This window comes from Sarcophilus harrisii, chromosome 2 (genome assembly GCF_902635505.1).
Source record: "Sarcophilus harrisii chromosome 2, mSarHar1.11, whole genome shotgun sequence".
Taxonomy (NCBI): Eukaryota; Metazoa; Chordata; class Mammalia; order Dasyuromorphia; family Dasyuridae; genus Sarcophilus; species Sarcophilus harrisii.
Genome location: NC_045427.1, coordinates 371,404,443 through 371,423,275, shown reverse-complemented (window position 1 = coordinate 371,423,275; position 18,833 = coordinate 371,404,443). Strand labels below are relative to the sequence as shown.

At 33.2% G+C, this 18,833-nt stretch overlaps 1 protein-coding gene across 1 annotated transcript; it reads left to right on the top strand.

The window, feature by feature from the left end:
• The first annotated feature begins 241 nt into the window (after positions 1-241).
• LRRTM2 (leucine rich repeat transmembrane neuronal 2) lies at positions 242-3,062 on the top strand. The gene is made up of 2 exons (XM_031953357.1): positions 242-663; positions 982-3,062. The coding sequence occupies exons 1-2, from the start codon at positions 660-662 to the stop codon at positions 2,526-2,528; spliced, it is 1,551 nt and encodes a 516-aa protein (XP_031809217.1). The 5' UTR covers positions 242-659; the 3' UTR covers positions 2,529-3,062.
• The last annotated feature ends 15,771 nt before the right edge of the window (positions 3,063-18,833 follow it).

Sequence of the window (18,833 nt, the reverse complement as noted above, 5' to 3'; positions counted from 1 at the left end):
GACTCATTTTTATTTCCTATACTAAAGGAATACAACAAATTTTTCTGCTAGGGGTATTCCCCACTAATATCACTTCCTCCCAAATTCTTTAAAGAAAAAAATTAGGCATCTTGCATGATCATAATATGCAGCACAATGCTTTATAACAGTAAAGCTTCTGGAAAACCCAAACAAAAGAGACGTCACCATGTGACGTCAGCCTATATACAGTTCTGTGTGGTCGCAGCACATAAGCAAATCCATTCTTGTACCGTTTCTCGGAAAAGCTTTTCAGTAAATGCACTCATGCTACTACAGGAGCTTCTCGCTGCAATAAGCTACCCATCTGCCATCAACAAGTTAAGACTAAGAGAACTAACAGCTGTGCAAAAGGAAGACTAAAGCTTCAATTAAACAGCCGAACAGACGCAGGAAGAGAAAAATAAAACTTATATTCAGTACTGATTCAAGAATTACAGAGCTGTCACAGAAAATCAAGCCAATGAATTCAAAAGGAATATCCTAAAGGGGAAAAAAAGCCTGGTGGATTCAATTTTACTCTGATATCTTAGGATACTGAAAAAGAGTAAATTATTCAAAAGCGACTGAATGTTCGAGCCTTTTTCAGACTCACTGCTTTGAGTCTACGACTGAATGCAACCTCCAATGTGCTCAAAAGAATGGGTAAGTTTATGCATTTATAAATCTTAAGCAGTGAACATTATTATTTTTTAAAGCCAGTGAGTTAAAATTTTAAAAATGAAACCAATCGAATATATTTTTGGACCTGCTACTTTCAAATAGCAAGGCTGACCATAGGGGCTACCTTAGCCATCTTTTTAAAAGGATAAGTTTCCTTTTAGCCTATGAGGATTAGCTTTTCTGCAATGCATGAATAGTAAGTTATGTGCTTTCACCATGATGTTGTGCTTATCTTTTTTGGTCCATATGATCTGATGAAAAATATCCTATCTTGTTGTTTCCTTAAATTATATTCTGCAGGCTTACATTTCAAGTGGCCATTAGGGGCTCCTATGCTGGCAGCACTATATGCAATGAGTGTGGTTTTAAAAATGCTGCCTGCCTTGGGCATGGCTTGTCCACCAAAATGCCGCTGCGAGAAGCTGCTCTTTTACTGTGACTCTCAGGGGTTTCACTCAGTGCCAAACAACACTGACAAGGGCTCTCTAGGTTTGTCACTGAGGCACAATCACATTTCTGAACTTGAAAGGGATCAATTTGCAAGCTTCAGTCAACTTACTTGGCTCCACTTAGACCATAATCAAATTTCAACAGTTAAAGAAGATTCTTTTCAAGGACTCTATAAACTTAAGGAATTAATTCTAAGTTCCAACAAAATATCTTACTTGCCAAACACAACTTTTAGTCAACTGCTTAACCTGCAAAATTTGGACCTGTCTTTTAATCAGTTATCATCTCTGCATCCAGAATTGTTCTATGGCCTTCGGAAGCTGCAAACCTTACATTTGCGTTCCAATTCCCTGCGGACCATTCCTGTTCGCCTTTTCTGGGACTGTCGTAGTCTGGAGTTTCTTGATTTGAGCACAAATCGTTTGCGAAGTTTGGCTCGCAATGGATTTGCAGGATTAATCAAACTGAGAGAGCTTCACCTAGAGCACAACCAGCTGACAAAGATTAATTTTGCTCATTTCCTACGGCTAAGCAGTCTGCACACGCTCTTCTTACAGTGGAACAAAATTAGCAACTTGACATGTGGGATGGAGTGGACCTGGGGCACCATAGAAAAGCTTGATTTGACTGGAAATGAAATCAAAGCCATCGATTTCACAGTGTTTGAGACCATGCCTAATCTTAAAATACTTCTAATGGATAACAATAAGCTACACAGCCTGGATTCCAAGATCTTAAATTCTCTCAGATCCTTAACTACAGTTGGTTTCTCTGGCAATCTGTGGGAATGCAGCCCCAAAATATGTGCACTGGCCACATGGTTGAGTAGCTTCCAAGGTCGGTGGGAGCACTCAATACTGTGCCACAGCCCAGACCACACCCAGGGAGAAGATATTCTAGATGCAGTTTATGGATTTCAGCTTTGCTGGAATTTATCAACTACTGTCACTGCCATGGCCACAAGTTATAAAGATCCAACCACTGAATACACAAAAAGAATAAGCTCATCAAGTTACCATGTGGGAGACAAAGAAATTCCAACTACTGCAGGCATAGCAGTTACTACTGATGAACACTTTCCTGAACCAGACAATGCCATCTTCACTCAGCGGGTAATTACAGGAACAATGGCTTTATTGTTTTCTTTCTTTTTTATTATTTTTATAGTGTTCATCTCCAGGAAATGCTGCCCTCCTACTTTAAGAAGAATTAGGCAGTGTTCAATGATTCAGAACCACAGGCAACTCCGATCCCAAACACGACTTCATATGTCAAATATGTCAGACCAAGGACCATATAATGAGTATGAACCCACCCATGAAGGACCCTTCATCATCATTAATGGTTATGGACAGTGCAAGTGTCAGCAGCTGCCATATAAAGAATGTGAAGTATAATACCTACAAGTCATCAAAAATTACATCAGATAAGTAACCTATTTTAAATTGTAGGGGGCTAAATATATAACTAATTTTTACAAATGGTGACATTAAGCCTAATTTTCCAAAACAAGTGGAGACATAGTTTTTGAAGTGGTGAAGTATTTTTTATTTTTATTTTTTAAATGGAACCATATTTTAAATGTTAAAAGAAGCAATGATTACATTACTTTGCACTCCTATATGGAAATCTAAAAATGCTCACTTCAAAATAATGTAAGATGTTTCATGTTATGTAATTATACCATCATGTGTAAACATTTATACTAACGTCTCCAATGTGCTACTTTTTTTTTACTGGAAACGGTCTGGAAAAAGGAATGAGCATGAAAGAATACAGATGGTAATCTGTTCCACTGTGGCTATTTGATCCTCATATGTTACAGCTGGCTCACTAACTGTAAAGGAAGACTTAATGAAAGATTTCATTTGTGATTATAATTTGATATTGAATCAGATCTATAATCAACAGTCACATGTAAGTGGAATTTTGCATATAATGAAAAATGGCCCATTTAAAAGTCTCTTTGCCCAAGTCTATCAACAGTCATTACCTAGGTTAGTAAGTACAAGTCAAAACTTATATTGCAAATTCAGAACACTTTATAAATTTGAATATGCTTGGTTCATATGCTTAAACAAAGAATTCAACTGATTATGAAATGGTCTCATTACAGTTAAATCAATACTAAATAATTACATTGAATCACTAAGTCTCTGGTTTGACTTTAACAAATCTTTTTGTGAAATTTAGATAATTATTTAAAATGGAGTGGCAAAGTGGCATTTTAATACTAATGTGCTCAATCTTACATTTAAATGTAAATGAAAAAAACAAGGTTAAGTGGAGGGAGAGATGTAGAATGATGAGGGGGGAAATCCATAAATGAGTCAATGCCACAAAGCTAAGACATTCTTAATCCAGCTAGATAGCTAATTCACATAAAGCTGTCATGACCACTTGTCCCAAGAGAGGGGGTTTAAACTCTATAACCGTCCTTTTATTCTGTTTTTCAATCAAAAAGTACATTTTAAATAACTGACTAGCAAGATGTGTTAGAATACAAATCAACTACCAAAATCACAGAGTTTCATGCTCAGAATTAAATCCTCCAAAACAAATAAATAAATAATTAATTCAGGAACAAAGCATTCTGAAAATAAAGATGAGTGGGTTACTTAAAAATAACCTGTCGGTCAGAAAAAATGTATGCCTACGTGGTTACATAGTAGAGCTAATATGAAGCAATGAAAATTCAAACATAGAATTTAAATGGCTCGAAACAAATCAAGTTAACTAAAGTTAACTAAAGCAAGCAAAAATAGGGTGGATATGGATATATCCATATATGTATGGATATACATTTGTGTAGATACAATAGTATCTATTAGGTTTCCCTTCCTCCCCATACAGGTGAATCATTAAAAAAAAATAATAACCCAATAATTCAGTATTACTATAGATTTAAACAATTTAATGATAACTGGGAGCTAATAAACTTTTCATACAGAAAAGATTTGCCTAACTAGTATTGTTTTAACTTCAATTTTGATAAAAAGCAATTGATAGGAAATTTGGGTTTCAGAGGCCAATTCCAAATTATATTTTAACAGTTTCTTGTAAACAAGATATTATGTTTTTGTAATTACACGCAACTGTAGGATCAGATGCATTGACTTGATTTAAAAAGTGTGTGTTTGTTTGGGTTTTTTTTAAACCATTGGCTTTTGCTGCCTGAAAAATGGTGTGTGTGTATGTATATATATATACAGACAGAGAGAGAGAGACAGACAGACAGACAGACAGACAGACAGACAGACATATGCCCTGACCTTCTTCCTATATCCTACCCCTCAAAAGTTTCCTTTTTGGTCTTCAATTATATTGTCTCCAGGCATAATATTTTTCAATGAAGATAGTCTTTTCTATCAGGAAAATGGAAATATCAGACTATACTATCTCATGGAATTGTACTGTTTAACTATCATACTCTTCTGAAACAAGACTGGTTTATAACTGCTCCCTTTCCTTCTCCCTTGAAATTTTTTTCCTGTGTCACAAAAGGAACACGATTATAAATTATGGTATAATACAACTGCCTTATAGAAAGGCACATTGATAAGGTAAAATCATATTTTTTTTAATTCCTAAGCTTATGTGCTGCTGCACAAATGATATTCAGCAGGCAGACATCACTCTTATTTCTTGTTAAATGTTTTTGCCTGTTCGAGTGCAGAAACTAATTTTCACAAGATATATGATGAAAGAGTATTACCAAAAAGTATGATCAGAACATGACTAGATAAAAATAACTAGCTCCAGTACTAATATTCTATTCCATACCTAAGGGGCAACTACGGTTGTTTTGTTATTTCTGATTATGAAAAAGGCTGCTCCAGGCATAATGAAGGTTTCTTGTATGGTAATTAAATAAAAGAAATATCTGTAATAATTTTGATCATAAAATTAGCAATTAGTTTAAACTGATTTTTTTTTCTTAAGAAACAGCACAGATGTCCCACAAGACACAGAAAGCAAATGAACTATCCACAGGTAAATTCTAAGAACTGACAGGAAAAGCTGGCTCTGTAACCTCTGAGGAATAAGATGTGCAAAGACCACTAAGAGAGACTTTTCAAGTGGATCTTAAAAAGATAAAAATTATTGATCTTCTTTGCCTTTTGTAATACATGGAGAGAATGTGAATAACCAAATAAATACTTATTTTCCTTTTTCACTAATGAGGCACCTTTCTTTTCCTGTAACCCAGAGAAGGCATGAATCTATTTAATTTTGATCTCTTTATGCTTCAGCACCAGAGATTAGGTTGTTATTCATCTGTGCTCTCTCCTCACAAACTGGCTACTGTCAAACAACAGCTCAGTATTTTGTTAATTGAAGTCGAATGAGTATTTTTATGTTAATTTCCCCACACAAAAAGTTTTATATCATTTTTATTACACTGTCACTGAAAACAAAACCAAACCCATGATGGCATATTATAACTATCTAGTAATCAGGAGCTAGTTTACAATCATTCTCATTCATTCTCTCTCTCTCTCTTTCTCTCTCTCTCTCTCTCTCTCTCTCACACACACACACACACACACACACACACACACACACACAGCCTCTCTCTTTTGAGCTTGCATGGGATTTCACTCACTTTATTGAAAAGGGGAAAAAAGCCAGTATATTTACAAATTCATAAAGCTGAGCTAGAGAGAGCATCCACTGCCAACAACTGAAAGCAGATACTTGTTTTCTAAGACAGAAATCAGAACTAAAATTCATGCTTTTCTACTGTGCCTAAGTTAATTTTTGCACCAGTTTAATGAATAGAAAATGATTAAATCTCTCAATTTCAATAATTATGAAAATTCATCTGTTTTCTCTAAGGCCATGTAGGCCTTGGATTTTTTTTTTTCTTGAGTCTTTCCTTGATCTTTCCAATAAAAAAGACTTCCCTGTTGAAGCACTAAAGTCTTAAATTTAAAATTTAAAGCTACTGAGAATTCAATTTTTAAGGCATACTTTCTATACCTGAGACTAAGAATTGTAACCACAAAAGCTTTATTACACCTTTGAATCTATATAAAGTATAAAACTCCTGTTATCATTTTCCTAACCAACATAGCAATACAGTTAAAGGTCATCCTAGAGAATTGACTTTGGGCTAGTTTTCATATCTTTTTCGAAAAACAATATCTTGAGAAGTAAGGCATAGAAAGCTGGACAAACAATAATTCACAACTATCTAATCAGAGACAAATTCATGATCTAATAAGGACAAAACTAAATATAAATGACTGTTTAAGCTTTCATACTGAAGATGCAAACATCTAAAAAGCTCCTCTGCTACTCTTTTCAATGAATCTTTTTTCATTTAGTGATAAAAACCCACATATAAGGAATGCTATAGTAATTTTTTTTCTATCAACAATGAACCTGGAGACTCAAAAATACAGCCCAAATGCATTGTGTTCAAATCAACTTTAAGAGCCATTTTGGGGGTATGGGTGGGATAAGGAGGGATATAATCTGGGGTGAGGGAGCAGGGGAAGGGAGGGCTTGGGGAAGAAGGAAACAATAAAGTACAGTGTACAGGAAAGTTTTGCTATTAAAATTGTGTATACTGTAAAAGTGAATGGCTCTCTTTTTTTTTTTTAACCTTTCCTTTCCAATGAATCAATCATGATCCATGAAATTTAAAGAACAAGTTTTTGACAGTTACCATGATATAAAAGGAAAAGCTGTTTTGTGATGTAATCTATTGTAAGAATTTGATAAAAATTAAATAGTTACACTCTAAAACATCTCTAGAAGCTCCTTTGGGTGTTAGAAGACTACAAAGAAAAAGAGGGCAAATTACCATTGTGCTATTTTAACAGCACAGGCAAGAAGAAAAAAAAACTGCCCAATATTCACAAATTATTCAAGCTTTGGCAATTAGGTGAATGACTAATAGTGATAGCATGAGTTGAACAGCCTTTACCCAATACAAAAACAAAAAAAAAATTCAAGGAAGATTCCAACAAACAGTTAGTTATATAGTAGTGGTTTATTTGGCCTGTTTTAAACAGCAAAGACTCAGTCCAAAATTGAAATGACCCAATGCCTATTATACAACAGGTCCTGTTTTCAGATATTAGAGGATATCTGACCAAATAGAGAGAAAAGAGCATGCTTGCCTTTCATTTTAGTAGCAATGAAGGACTAGATAAAGGGGCTCTTTTGAACTTGTGATGATACTGATAGACTAATGACAATGAGACAATTTCCATTTCAGGGAATGGAGCTACAACTCTATCACTATAGACAGCAACATGATATATAACAGTCTGTGTTAATTTATATCTCTATTTTTAAAGTTAATCACAAAGGGAAAGACAGCCTCAAAAGCATTCTACTTTAGAAAATTAATATGAAGCTTATTAGAAAATAATTTAACTTTATCTACTACAATCAGTTTAATCTTGGAAAAATCCTACATAACTACATCTGACTTCTTTATCTCTTACTTTAATTAATTTGCCAAGATACTGCAGCATTCTCAGGTTCCCACTCAAATTTATAAAAAAATCTTTACCAGGCTTGCTTAAGAGTGATTTTTCCTTTCTTTCTTTAAATATATCTAACCAGCTGGGTACTCAATCTTCCCTTACAGAGACAAAATGTACTACAATTATCTTTATAAAAGAGATTTTATAAAAAAAAAAATATATATATATATATATATATAAAAAATCAGATGGCCTAAAATGTCTCTGAAGCAGTGGTTCATCTTGCTTCATATGACTATCCACTGCTAAGGAATTGCAACAGTAATTGATTTAATCAAATTTCATCATTCTTTCTTCTTCCTGAAGTGTTAAAGAGCTATGAAACCATCTAACTGGGAAAAAAAATTAAAAGAGCAAGGGCCTCTAAACAATTAGCTGAACTACCCTCTGTAAATAGAAAGGGCTATAAATCTTAGCCTAACTGTCCCCCTAAGTGCAGGGAGCAAAAGACTTAGCCTTCAATTCACAACATTCTTCCCTCCACCCCCAACAGTAGCTAATGTTCAAGGCAAACTAAAAGGAGTCACAGGACTCAGTTTTCATTGAGTGCCCTGGATCAGAATTCTCCCTCAAGAAACTGCATTCTTCCCTCACCTCACTCATAAATCCAATTTCAAACTCATACAGAAGTGTTTTCAGGATATATGATAGAAGCAACTCAAACCATTTGGTTGTTAAATTTTCTTTGTGAATTGTTGTCTCTAAGAAATAAGCAAATGCTACAAATCAGGGCTTGATTTACCATTTTGTAGATTGTGATGGAGAAAATGTTAATTAGAATAATGTATCATGCCTATGTTTTCCTCTGCCCTGGAGGGCTAGTTGTTAAATCTTTACTAGCATATACTTAAGTGTTTTCTTATTTGTTTTTCCCCCAAACTACAAGTCTTACAACTTAAAACTAAACAAAATTAAGAATATTGCAGTAATTAATATATGGCACCAAGTAGGAAAATTCAACAAGCATATGGAAAATGTGAAAATGTCCCAAGTCCTAACAATATATTCTGTACCCCATTCACAATTAGAAATTTTTCACGTTTTATCCATAAAGCTTGCTGTTTAACTGAAAAAAAGGAAAACTTGCTGGAGTTCAATTTTTTTTTAATTCTTTTCGACTAAAAGCTCTTCATAGGTCTGCCACTTTACTAGAAATTTATATTATAAGGACCCCACAGAATCTGTTGAGACAAACTTCATGGAACTATGTAATATAAAAAATACATAAACTATGATTTTCATAATGAAAAAAATCACAATCTTTTTCAAGTACTTCTATGTATCCAGCCCTGTGCATTGGCATATAAAGAAAGGCCAAAGTGTCTGCCATCAAGAAATGTCACAGAGTCCTGGCTATGTTATACCACCATATAATCCTTTGATTCTATTTTATGTCACTTGGAAATAATTTCAAAAAGATGAAAAAGCCCAGGCTCTCACCTTCCAGCAACTCTAACAATGAAGGAGGTAACCCTGTAGCTCTTTATGTCAACACTTTAGTACCTTCTATAGTTAATCAGAATTTGATTTAATCTTAAAACTAATTTCCTCTTGCTCTGTCCTCCTTAGATATGGAGAAGAAGGTGAAGATAATTAATATTTCTAAAAGGCCTCTGTAATGGGGCAAATCTTAGTGTCCTAGGCATCACGTTCAGGAATACCTATACTACTCTTAAATGATTTTCACTTAATCTGGAGCAGGACCTAAAAAAAACTATGGTAATTTAAGGAAATATATAATGTTGACCAACCAAAGGAAATGATTATTGACTAGTCACTAGGTTTAAAATGCTGATGGAGATTCAAATTATGAAATCAAATGATTTTCCTCATTATACATTGAATTAGAATAAAATACACATATCTACTGCAGTAAGATGTGAAAAAATGAAGTAATATAATTTTATTAATCTTTAGAATTTAATAATCTTATTGACCTTAAATATAACAACACAGTAAAGAAACTTAGACCTAGATTCAAAAGACAGTTTCAACATTCACCTCAAACAATTAGCTGTGTGATTATGGGCAAGTCATATAATTCAAATTTTCATATAATTCATAATTCAAAGTAGCCATTTTCTCATCAGCAAAATAAAGATGGTAATACTTGTAGGTTCCAAGGTTGTTATGAGGAAGCTATTTTGCAAACCTTTAAGCACCATTTAAATGCCATGAGACATTATAACATCTAAATGACTTTTTGCTGCTTTTAAGTGTGCTCCCTATTTTTTTAGTTTCTCCAACCAAGTGAATACAATGTGGATTATCCAGAGTTCTAGCTAGAGGTTGAAAGGCTGGCTATACTTTTCACTTCTACTACTCATATAATGCTGGCAGTCAAGTAATTTACTTTTAAAAGAATATATTATAATAAGTGCCATTACTGTGGTACAAGCTATGTTTTTAGATGTTTAGAATTACTACTCTAAAATCCTTGAGAGTGATTTATTCAAAATTAGGTAATATACTATTCTATAGATCTGGTATCTGAAAAGAGAAAACTTTTTTTCCCTCCAAGGGTGTGGTGTAGGATGTGGTTGGAATATGAAAAGTATTTGTTAAAAAAAAAAAAAAAAAAAAAAAAAAAAAAAAAAAAAAAAAAAAAAAAAAAAAAAAAAAAAAGGAAAATCTTGGCATGCTATTCTGTGGACCAGTCTTTAAAAAAAAAGTTTTGTTTAAACTTCTTGCTTTATGGATTTAGTTTTGGAAAAAATAAAAGGGAAGCTCTTATTCCTAGTCAATCTAACAGGCTTCCTAGAGATGAAACAATTGTTGTACACAACTGAACAAGTTCAACTGTAATCTTTTTTGCTTTGAACATAACCCTTTCCCCCCCAAAAAAAAATTAGGGGAAAAAGTTTTCTAATAATTTCTAGTTCCTTGATGCAACAGTACACAGTAGTGACAGCCTGTTAATTTTATTCACTTACATACTACAAAAGGACCTTATTAAAAGGTTTAATTTGTTACTTCTTTTCTCCTCCTTCCTACCTCCCCACCCCCCAAACCACTTAGGTGCCATATTTTCCCTATTTCCCCATAAGCCCTTAGGTCACTATTCCTAAGGGTAGAAGAATTCAATAAAAGACTACATGGGTTTGATCAATGAACACTCACCTTCAAGAGAAATACAATTTAAAACAAATTATGTTCCCAAACTTCTAGTAAAAATACAGATCATATGGGCAATGATATATTCCATTCACAATTAAAGTGGAATCATTTTGTCAAAAATATCAAATATTTGGTTGATGAGGACTAGACTGCAACCCTCTTAGTAGATTAAAAAATAAAAGTAGAGTGTTATCAACTTCTCAAAAAGATTACAATATATAATTAACAATTCAATTTAAACTTTTTATTGATTCATCAATAATAAGGGGAAGGAGAGAAGACTTGGATGGACATTATTCTACCCCACACTAGATCTAAATACATGAATAACATTTTTCAAATGGCTTATCAAAACCACTACTAAGAATGTGAGAATTATACACCAGGCATTCAAGATTTAACTTTAAATATTTCTTTATTAAGATACGACTAATAAAAGGGTCTGAATACATAAGAACAATCTAAAAGAATGTGACAACAAAACAATATTTATTAACTAAGTGTCCCCAGACACATACCGATTTAAGAAATATAATGCTAATTGCTACAAAGTGATTATCAGTATACCTCCCACATTAGCAATTGGCAGAGATGATGATTAAGCTGAGGGGAAAAAACATGCTATCCATGTACCAAGAATGAAAAGCTAAAAGGTCTGCAAAAAGAATCCACCATCACTAAAAGTACTAAAAGAACATCCAACAAATTTGTTTTCAGATATAATGCATGTATTTTTTGTAATTTCTATGTTTTTAAATAAATCAACAAGTCTCATTGACCCAGTACATGTTTAACAGTCTACAGAATATGCTATGGGAAAAAAAATTTTATTTTAATGAAGACATTCCCTGTTTCTAAGGAGCTTAATTGATGCACCTGCAACAGTTAAAAAAATACAAAAATGCAAATAAGGAATACAATGGAGTAGTATTTGATATTGTTATTGAATCTGAGGGGGAAAAATGGATCAAAGAAGTAGAATTAGCGATGATTCCTAAAGGACAGGTATGATTTTGACAAAATATACAAAGAATAATAATGATTATATGAAGAAATAGCATTTATACTTCATTTCAGAGTTTGCCAAGTACTTTACCAACATCATAACAGGTTATTCTCACAACAATGCGAGGAGTAAGTATTATTACCCTCATTTTACAAATAAGGAAAACCAAGTCAGAAATTAAGTAATGTACCCAGCACCCTACAGCTATTATGTTTTATATACTATTTGAATTGAGGTTGTCCTGCCCTAAGCTACCATACTTTATCTATTGTAGAATCAACATCCTAAGGAAGAAAGGAAAAACCAACTTATTGAGGAGTAAAAAGGTAGGATGTAAGATGGCTAAAAAGGTGTCATTGCATGAAAAGTCTTAAAAGTCAATATAAAGTACCATATGGGTAAAAAAAGAAGTAGTATAAAAGCTAAATTTTGGAAGATTAGTCTCGCAGTTTTCCAAATTTTATTTAACAAAACAAATAATCATTCCCACTTCTCACCAATAGAAAAGAGCCTTTGGGAGAAGTGCAGTTTGAGGAAAGCTTGAGGAAGAGTAGAAAGTTACAAATATGTCTTTTGAGTAAGGATGGAATGAAAAGTGGAAACTAGGAACAGAAAATAGTTCACTAAAAGCTTATCTTTCTGGTTACTATCTAACATTTTAATAATAGTAAGTATGAAAGGTAAAAAATAGCATCTTAAAAGTTGGTGGCACAGTAGGCAGAGCGCACCAGCCTAGTCAGAAGGACCTGAGTTCAAATCTAATCTCAGACACTTAACACTTCCTAGTTGTATGACCTTGGGCAAGTCACTTAACTCCAATTGTCTTAGAGGGGAAAATAAGTTACACTTTGATGATTATCACAAAACATGAGAAAAACACCATTTCCCAAATGACAGAGAATAAACATATCAGGAAAAAAAATAGAGAGTATTTATTAGAAATGTCTAGTTTTGGAAAAAATAAAAGGGAAGCTCTTATTCCTAGTCAATCTAACAGGCTTCCTAGAGATGAAACAATTGTTGTACACAACTGAACAAGTTCAACTGTAATCTTTTTTGCTTTGAACATAACCCTTTCCCCCCCAAAAAAAAATTAGGGGAAAAAGTTTTCTAATAATTTCTAGTTCCTTGATGCAACAGTACACAGTAGTGACAGCCTGTTAATTTTATTCACTTACATACTACAAAAGGACCTTATTAAAAGGTTTAATTTGTTACTTTCTGTATAGGAGATTAATTAATGATTTCACCGTTTGAAACTTGAGTAGAACTGCTGTGTTTTTGTTAAAAGCTATGTAACGTGGCTGCCAAATACAATTTTAATCGAAATCCAAAAGCTATAACTACCTAACACTTTAATAGGAGGTGGAAGGAATGAAAAATAACATCTTACAGGTTACCTTTTGATGACTTTCACAACACGTTAGTAACACTCCATGCCCTAGAATAAATCATTCTCTCATAATGTAATATTTCACCTTCAATTAGGAAGTCTCTTGAAAGGGAAAAAACAAACTGTATTCACCCAGTATTTCCATGTTTTCTTTACAATGAAAATTATTTGTATACTCATTTTTCATATCATTTTCCCATACATTGTAGCTAGGAGCCTGAAAGATGGATTACTCAGTAACATTGTAGAAAATACGTTTTTAACTCCCTCCCCCTCTCAACTTTCATACACTTGTCATCCTTTTCTCAACCTCTAGAAACCATAAGTTCCTCCAAAATTTTCTGCAAAGGATGGGATCATTCCCAAGAGAGGGTAAGAATGGAAAGATAGGATAGTAGAGTTTACCTAATAAGCAAATGATTTCCCAATTCTGTGTGTGAGGCATTTAAACTGGCTTATTTCCTAATTTCCTTATTTCTAGATAGTAAGCTTTCATTCAGAGTTTCACCACAGACTTCAGAAATACTGCCTCTCCTGTGTATTATTTGATAGTCTACTTTATTCATGTTTATTCTTCACAAAGAAACAAACACCTCAACTGAAACTTTTCCGAGACCAAATCTAAAGAATTTTCTTGAGTATTTCTATTTTTCACATGTAACTATCCTTTCCTCCATGGATTTTCCTGATGCTCCTTTATCTTTGTTTTCTTACTCGTCATCTCACTGCTTTTAAGTTATATCCAGGGTTCTAAAAGACCTCATGTGATCTTATTCCTCCCAGAGTTTAATGATGATATGCAGATGATCTCTATATCTATGAAGCCAAATATGGATGTTACACTTCAAGTTTAACAAGCATAATACATAACTCATTATCTTTGCTATCAAATTCATTCCTCCTCCAAACCTTCATATTTCCAAGAGTACCACCATTGTTCTTGATACCCAACTATACAACCCATCCTTAACTCTACCCTCTCTCCTTCACCATCCAGTTGCTAAATCTATCTGCCCTATAATTTGTTCTACCTCCTTTTCCACTGTGCCTTTAGGACTTTCCTGCATTATGACTATTAAGGGGATGGCTTCTTCATCCTAACTCCCTCTCTCACATTCTTTTTATCTTCTGATACTCACTGAAGGAAAAGTGTTTTTCTATTAAATTTCTCTTTTATTTCTTTCTTCATTTCTATCATCTCTTAGCATTCTTTTTACTCCCTCACTGCAATTTTCAGACTCTTCCTTATCCATGACTAGGCAGTGTATTTCTTCCCATGAGATCTAAATCCTTATTGTGGTCATTTACAGACCTTCAAGTCATTTTTTCCCCAAGTAAGTTTACCACCGGGCTCAAAATTTCCTTCAACACACTATCCCCTTTAAATATTAAATAAATATTCCAAAAGACTTACAGATAAATAAAAAAATTAATAAATGCGGGAGTCTTCCAATTTTTAAGAATTTCTTCTCTAGTGTACCTCAACAATACAAATATACAGTTACTCGCTAAAGGCTGACAATCCTATGCACACAGTGGATTGCTTATTCTTTTTAAATATTTACTGAATTACTTAAGACAATTCAATTTTGGAAATGCATTAAATGTGTTTAAAAACTTACAGTGTGCAGAAGATACAAAGAGGAAAAAAAGAAGCATTCTATTGGAGAAAACTACAGGGATACAAGGAAGCAAACTTCATCCACAGAATAAAATCTGAAACCAAAGAGTTTCTGAAGTACTTAAAATAGAATTCCTTGATGTTTTAGCTGGCTTGCTTTAAAGACAGGAGGGCAAGACAAAAGGATAGCAAAAATAAACTATAGTGCCTCAAGTGCCAAAGATTACTTTAATATCTTTATGGATTTAATAATAACTTTAATAATTCTTGTCAACCATCATTGAATTTCTAAAGGTCCTTCTGCCTTTGAAAATAATAATGAAAGGTAGGACATTTAGAAGTTTAGTCAAACCTCATATTATTCTTCCAGATAGCTTCTAGCAACTGAAATACAGTTGTAGTTTAAACTGTTGTAAATAATGACTAGACATTTTTATAGTCAAAGGAATATCTGACCAAAAATGTATGTTACATTAAAAAATTCAGAAGACATTTTGTGTTGCATGTTCCATTATTTAAATTAATGGACTTTTCTGTAGGAATTTCCAAGGAATTTTATGCAGCTATAGAAAGTATGCATATTATTATATATACATACATTTAAGCAGGTAAATGTATGTATATATAATAATATGCATATTCTGTTTCTTAATCTGCCAGAGAAAGTACTTTCTACTAGCAGATTAAGAAACAGAAAATACTAAGGAAAGATTGTGAGCTCAATACCTTTATATGATAGCCAGCACTGTTTTATATATATTCCAAATGAATTCTAGTTAGCAATATTGAAAATCTATGTCCTTAATTATGATTTCAAGAAAAACCACTCCCAAGATGTGCCCCACAGATACAGAATCAATGGGGTAACCTTTGTATTTGAAGGATATAACAATTTATACACGACTGTTTTCATTTTACATTACTTGGTCAAGTAAAAGGAAGATCAGAGAAATATCATACCGAACTATTTGCAGATATTTTCATCAGCCCCATATTGGACAAAATGGTTCAAAAGAGTTTATAAGTTTAAGAATTTAAAAATTTTAGTTTTTGTTCTACTTTGAACCTTACTATTTCATTTCTAAATTACAGTATTTTAGATGGAAATTTGTCCTTTTTTAAATCCCTTTGCCCTCTTTTCCTTCCTAGCATAGGTACCGCCACTAAATTTTACTTTTACCTTTCTTATGAGTTGTACTTTCCTTTATTTAATTATTCAAATTTTAAAAGGTTATTTAAGAAGTATGTATACTCAGCTGTAGAAAGCTGTGGAAGAATGAAATGATGAAAATCTACAGCTCAAGATAAAGAGAATCCAGTTTATTCAGAAAAGACAACCAAATGTTCAGACCCATCTCTTATCAAGATATTTTCACTCTGATTCACCAAAAGGATTCTACTAAGATCCTACTAAGTTTTGTATTTGTCCATTTTGATTTGGACAGAAAAGAAAACACAGTTAAGCTTACATTCAAATGTTTATGTAAAGACACAAATTTTGCAGATGGGGCTAAAAGCAAAATCAAAATAAATGTTCTTAGACAAAACCGATTTTTTAAAAAATTTTGCACATGTGATTTCAATGGTAAAGTACGAAAAGTTCTGCCAGAATATTCTAGAATCCGAAAAATCAACCAAATCTCATAAAAGGTCTTCACTCTTACCATATAGAAAAACTAGTTCATCTTGAAAGCCCAATTTTTAAAGCCAAATAATAAGCTTTAAGCCAAAGCTCTATAGATTAGTACCTTGCATTTACTAGTGAAAAAGTTCCTAAGGATTTTGAATTTTGGTGTATGCCAATATAATATTCTAATTTAAATTTAAATTTTTAAATTTTTTTAAAAAGCAATGTCAAACATGGACCAATGTTTTAAATAATTGCCTCTCCATTCTCTGCATTTATGAAGATATTTACATTTTTAAAATATACCCTTTATTTGGGAACATTCATAAAAAACAGCTATCAAGCACTTTTAACATGCCTTTGAATTAAGGAACTCAAGATTTCCTGTATGAAAACTAAAGACTAATAGGTTCCTTGCATTCAAAGCAGGAACTATAAGTGCTAATTTTATAACTAACTGAATATAATTTGATACCTAATGCAAGGTATTTATATATTTTTTTATTTATATGATAAGCCAGCTCAGGTATCAAAAAAAAAAACTAAATCATATAGTTCTGAAATTCAACTAGATTGAAAGCAATTTTAAGGCCTATTTCATAAATTTATAATGAGAGGAAAACAACAGACATTATAGGAAAGGGTATATATATTCTTTAAAAGGCATGAGGAAAACAAACGTGGAAACCCTTTCGTATGCAGATGACAGCAGTAGTTGAAGAGAAACAAAAATTAGTATTATCTAAGTTTAGAGAAAATATTACAAATACATGATTTTATCCTTACAATAGCTGTATATGTAGAGAGAGGAAGGGTAGGCATTATTACTATCCCTACTTTGCAGATGAGGAAACCAAGGCAAATGGGAGGGGGGAGGAGGAAAGATGGAGAGAGGGAAGTAACTTGCCCAAAGTCACACATTTGGATTTGAATTCAGGGCTTCCAGATTCCAAGCACAATGCTCTATCCATTTTTTGTTATGCTGTTTCAATTATGCCCAACTCTTCATGACCCCATTTGGGTTCTTTGTTTGTTTGTTTTGGCAAAGACCCTGCAGTGGTTTGCCATTACCTTCTCCAGCTCATTTTATAGATGAGGAAACCCAAGGCAAATAGAATTAAATTACTTGACCAGGGTCACATAGTCAGTAAAAGTCTGAGGTTGGATATGAACTCAGGAAGAGAAAGTTTTCCTGATCCCAGGCCTGGTACTCTATTTGCTAAGCCATCTGTCTGCCTCTAACTGTAGTGCAGAATATTACTCATAACCTTCCATTTAGGGTACCTCAATGAATTGATTAAAGGGAAGAACTGAAATTATGCATGTCTTAAATCAATAGTAATTGAATCCTTCCGACACAGTATAAGGTATATGATGCCCCTCCTTTTCCCTCCCCTCCCCCATAGTAGAAACGACCCTTTTCTTTCACTAACACATTTATCTCAACTTTTCATCGTAAGGGTGATTAGGACTCCTGAAATCTATAAAAGAATCAAGTCATGGTTGTTCTCAATTTCTTTGTCAGAGTTGACTTCTCTGCTTCCTCTTAGTTTCCTCACATTTTCTAATATTCGTATGGTTCTGCTGCTGCTGTTATTCTTGGCCAGTATTCCCAATTGGAAGGAAAGTATTAGGGAGAAGAAGCAAAACAAGACTTCATAAAGGAAGACTAAAGTAACAGGTGAAAAAATCCCAAACCAATCTCACCAAAATCCATCAAGCACTCTGACACATTCTTTGTAGCTGGTAGAAAAAATTTATAATTATGTTATTAGAGGCAACTTTCTTGAATCAAAGAAAAGAAACCTATAGTATTTTCTGCTTATTTTATGTACTTTTACTGATTTAAAGGGTAGACCAAAAAAAAAAAAAAAATGACAATGACACTGAAAAAAAATACTTATACTAAGGAGTCCATATATTATGCATGGTGTGTGTGTATCATATATACTATGGTCCCTCATTGCCATCAAAATCAGTAGTTAGGGTCCTACTAGATTAGCACTCCTCAATTGGGCTTCAAAATTAGAAAGTATTTGTGGAGTTCATATAAAATAAATCTATTCGTCTTAAAAATATAGGGAAAAAGAAGTTCACACCACAGTAGTGGCTGTAGGAAAGGATACAAAAAGTAATTAAGAACAAGACATCAAAAAAAATCAAATAAATTGATTGAGTTGAACCATTCAACTACCTGAACTATCAAAAGCACAGAGCTGTTTCTAAGAAAAATGCTTATAAAGCTTAAATGTGAAATTCTAATTGAGTTTGACAATTAAGGAAAAGTTCAAAAGCTCACAGAACAATGTTTGGAAAAAAAAAGACAACAAACATTTAACACTCTTTGGCCTGTTATTAATATTGTCTTTCTTGGGGCAGCGAATTTGGTAATGGGTAGAGCAATGGGTAGAGCACCAGCCCTAAAGTCAGGAAGA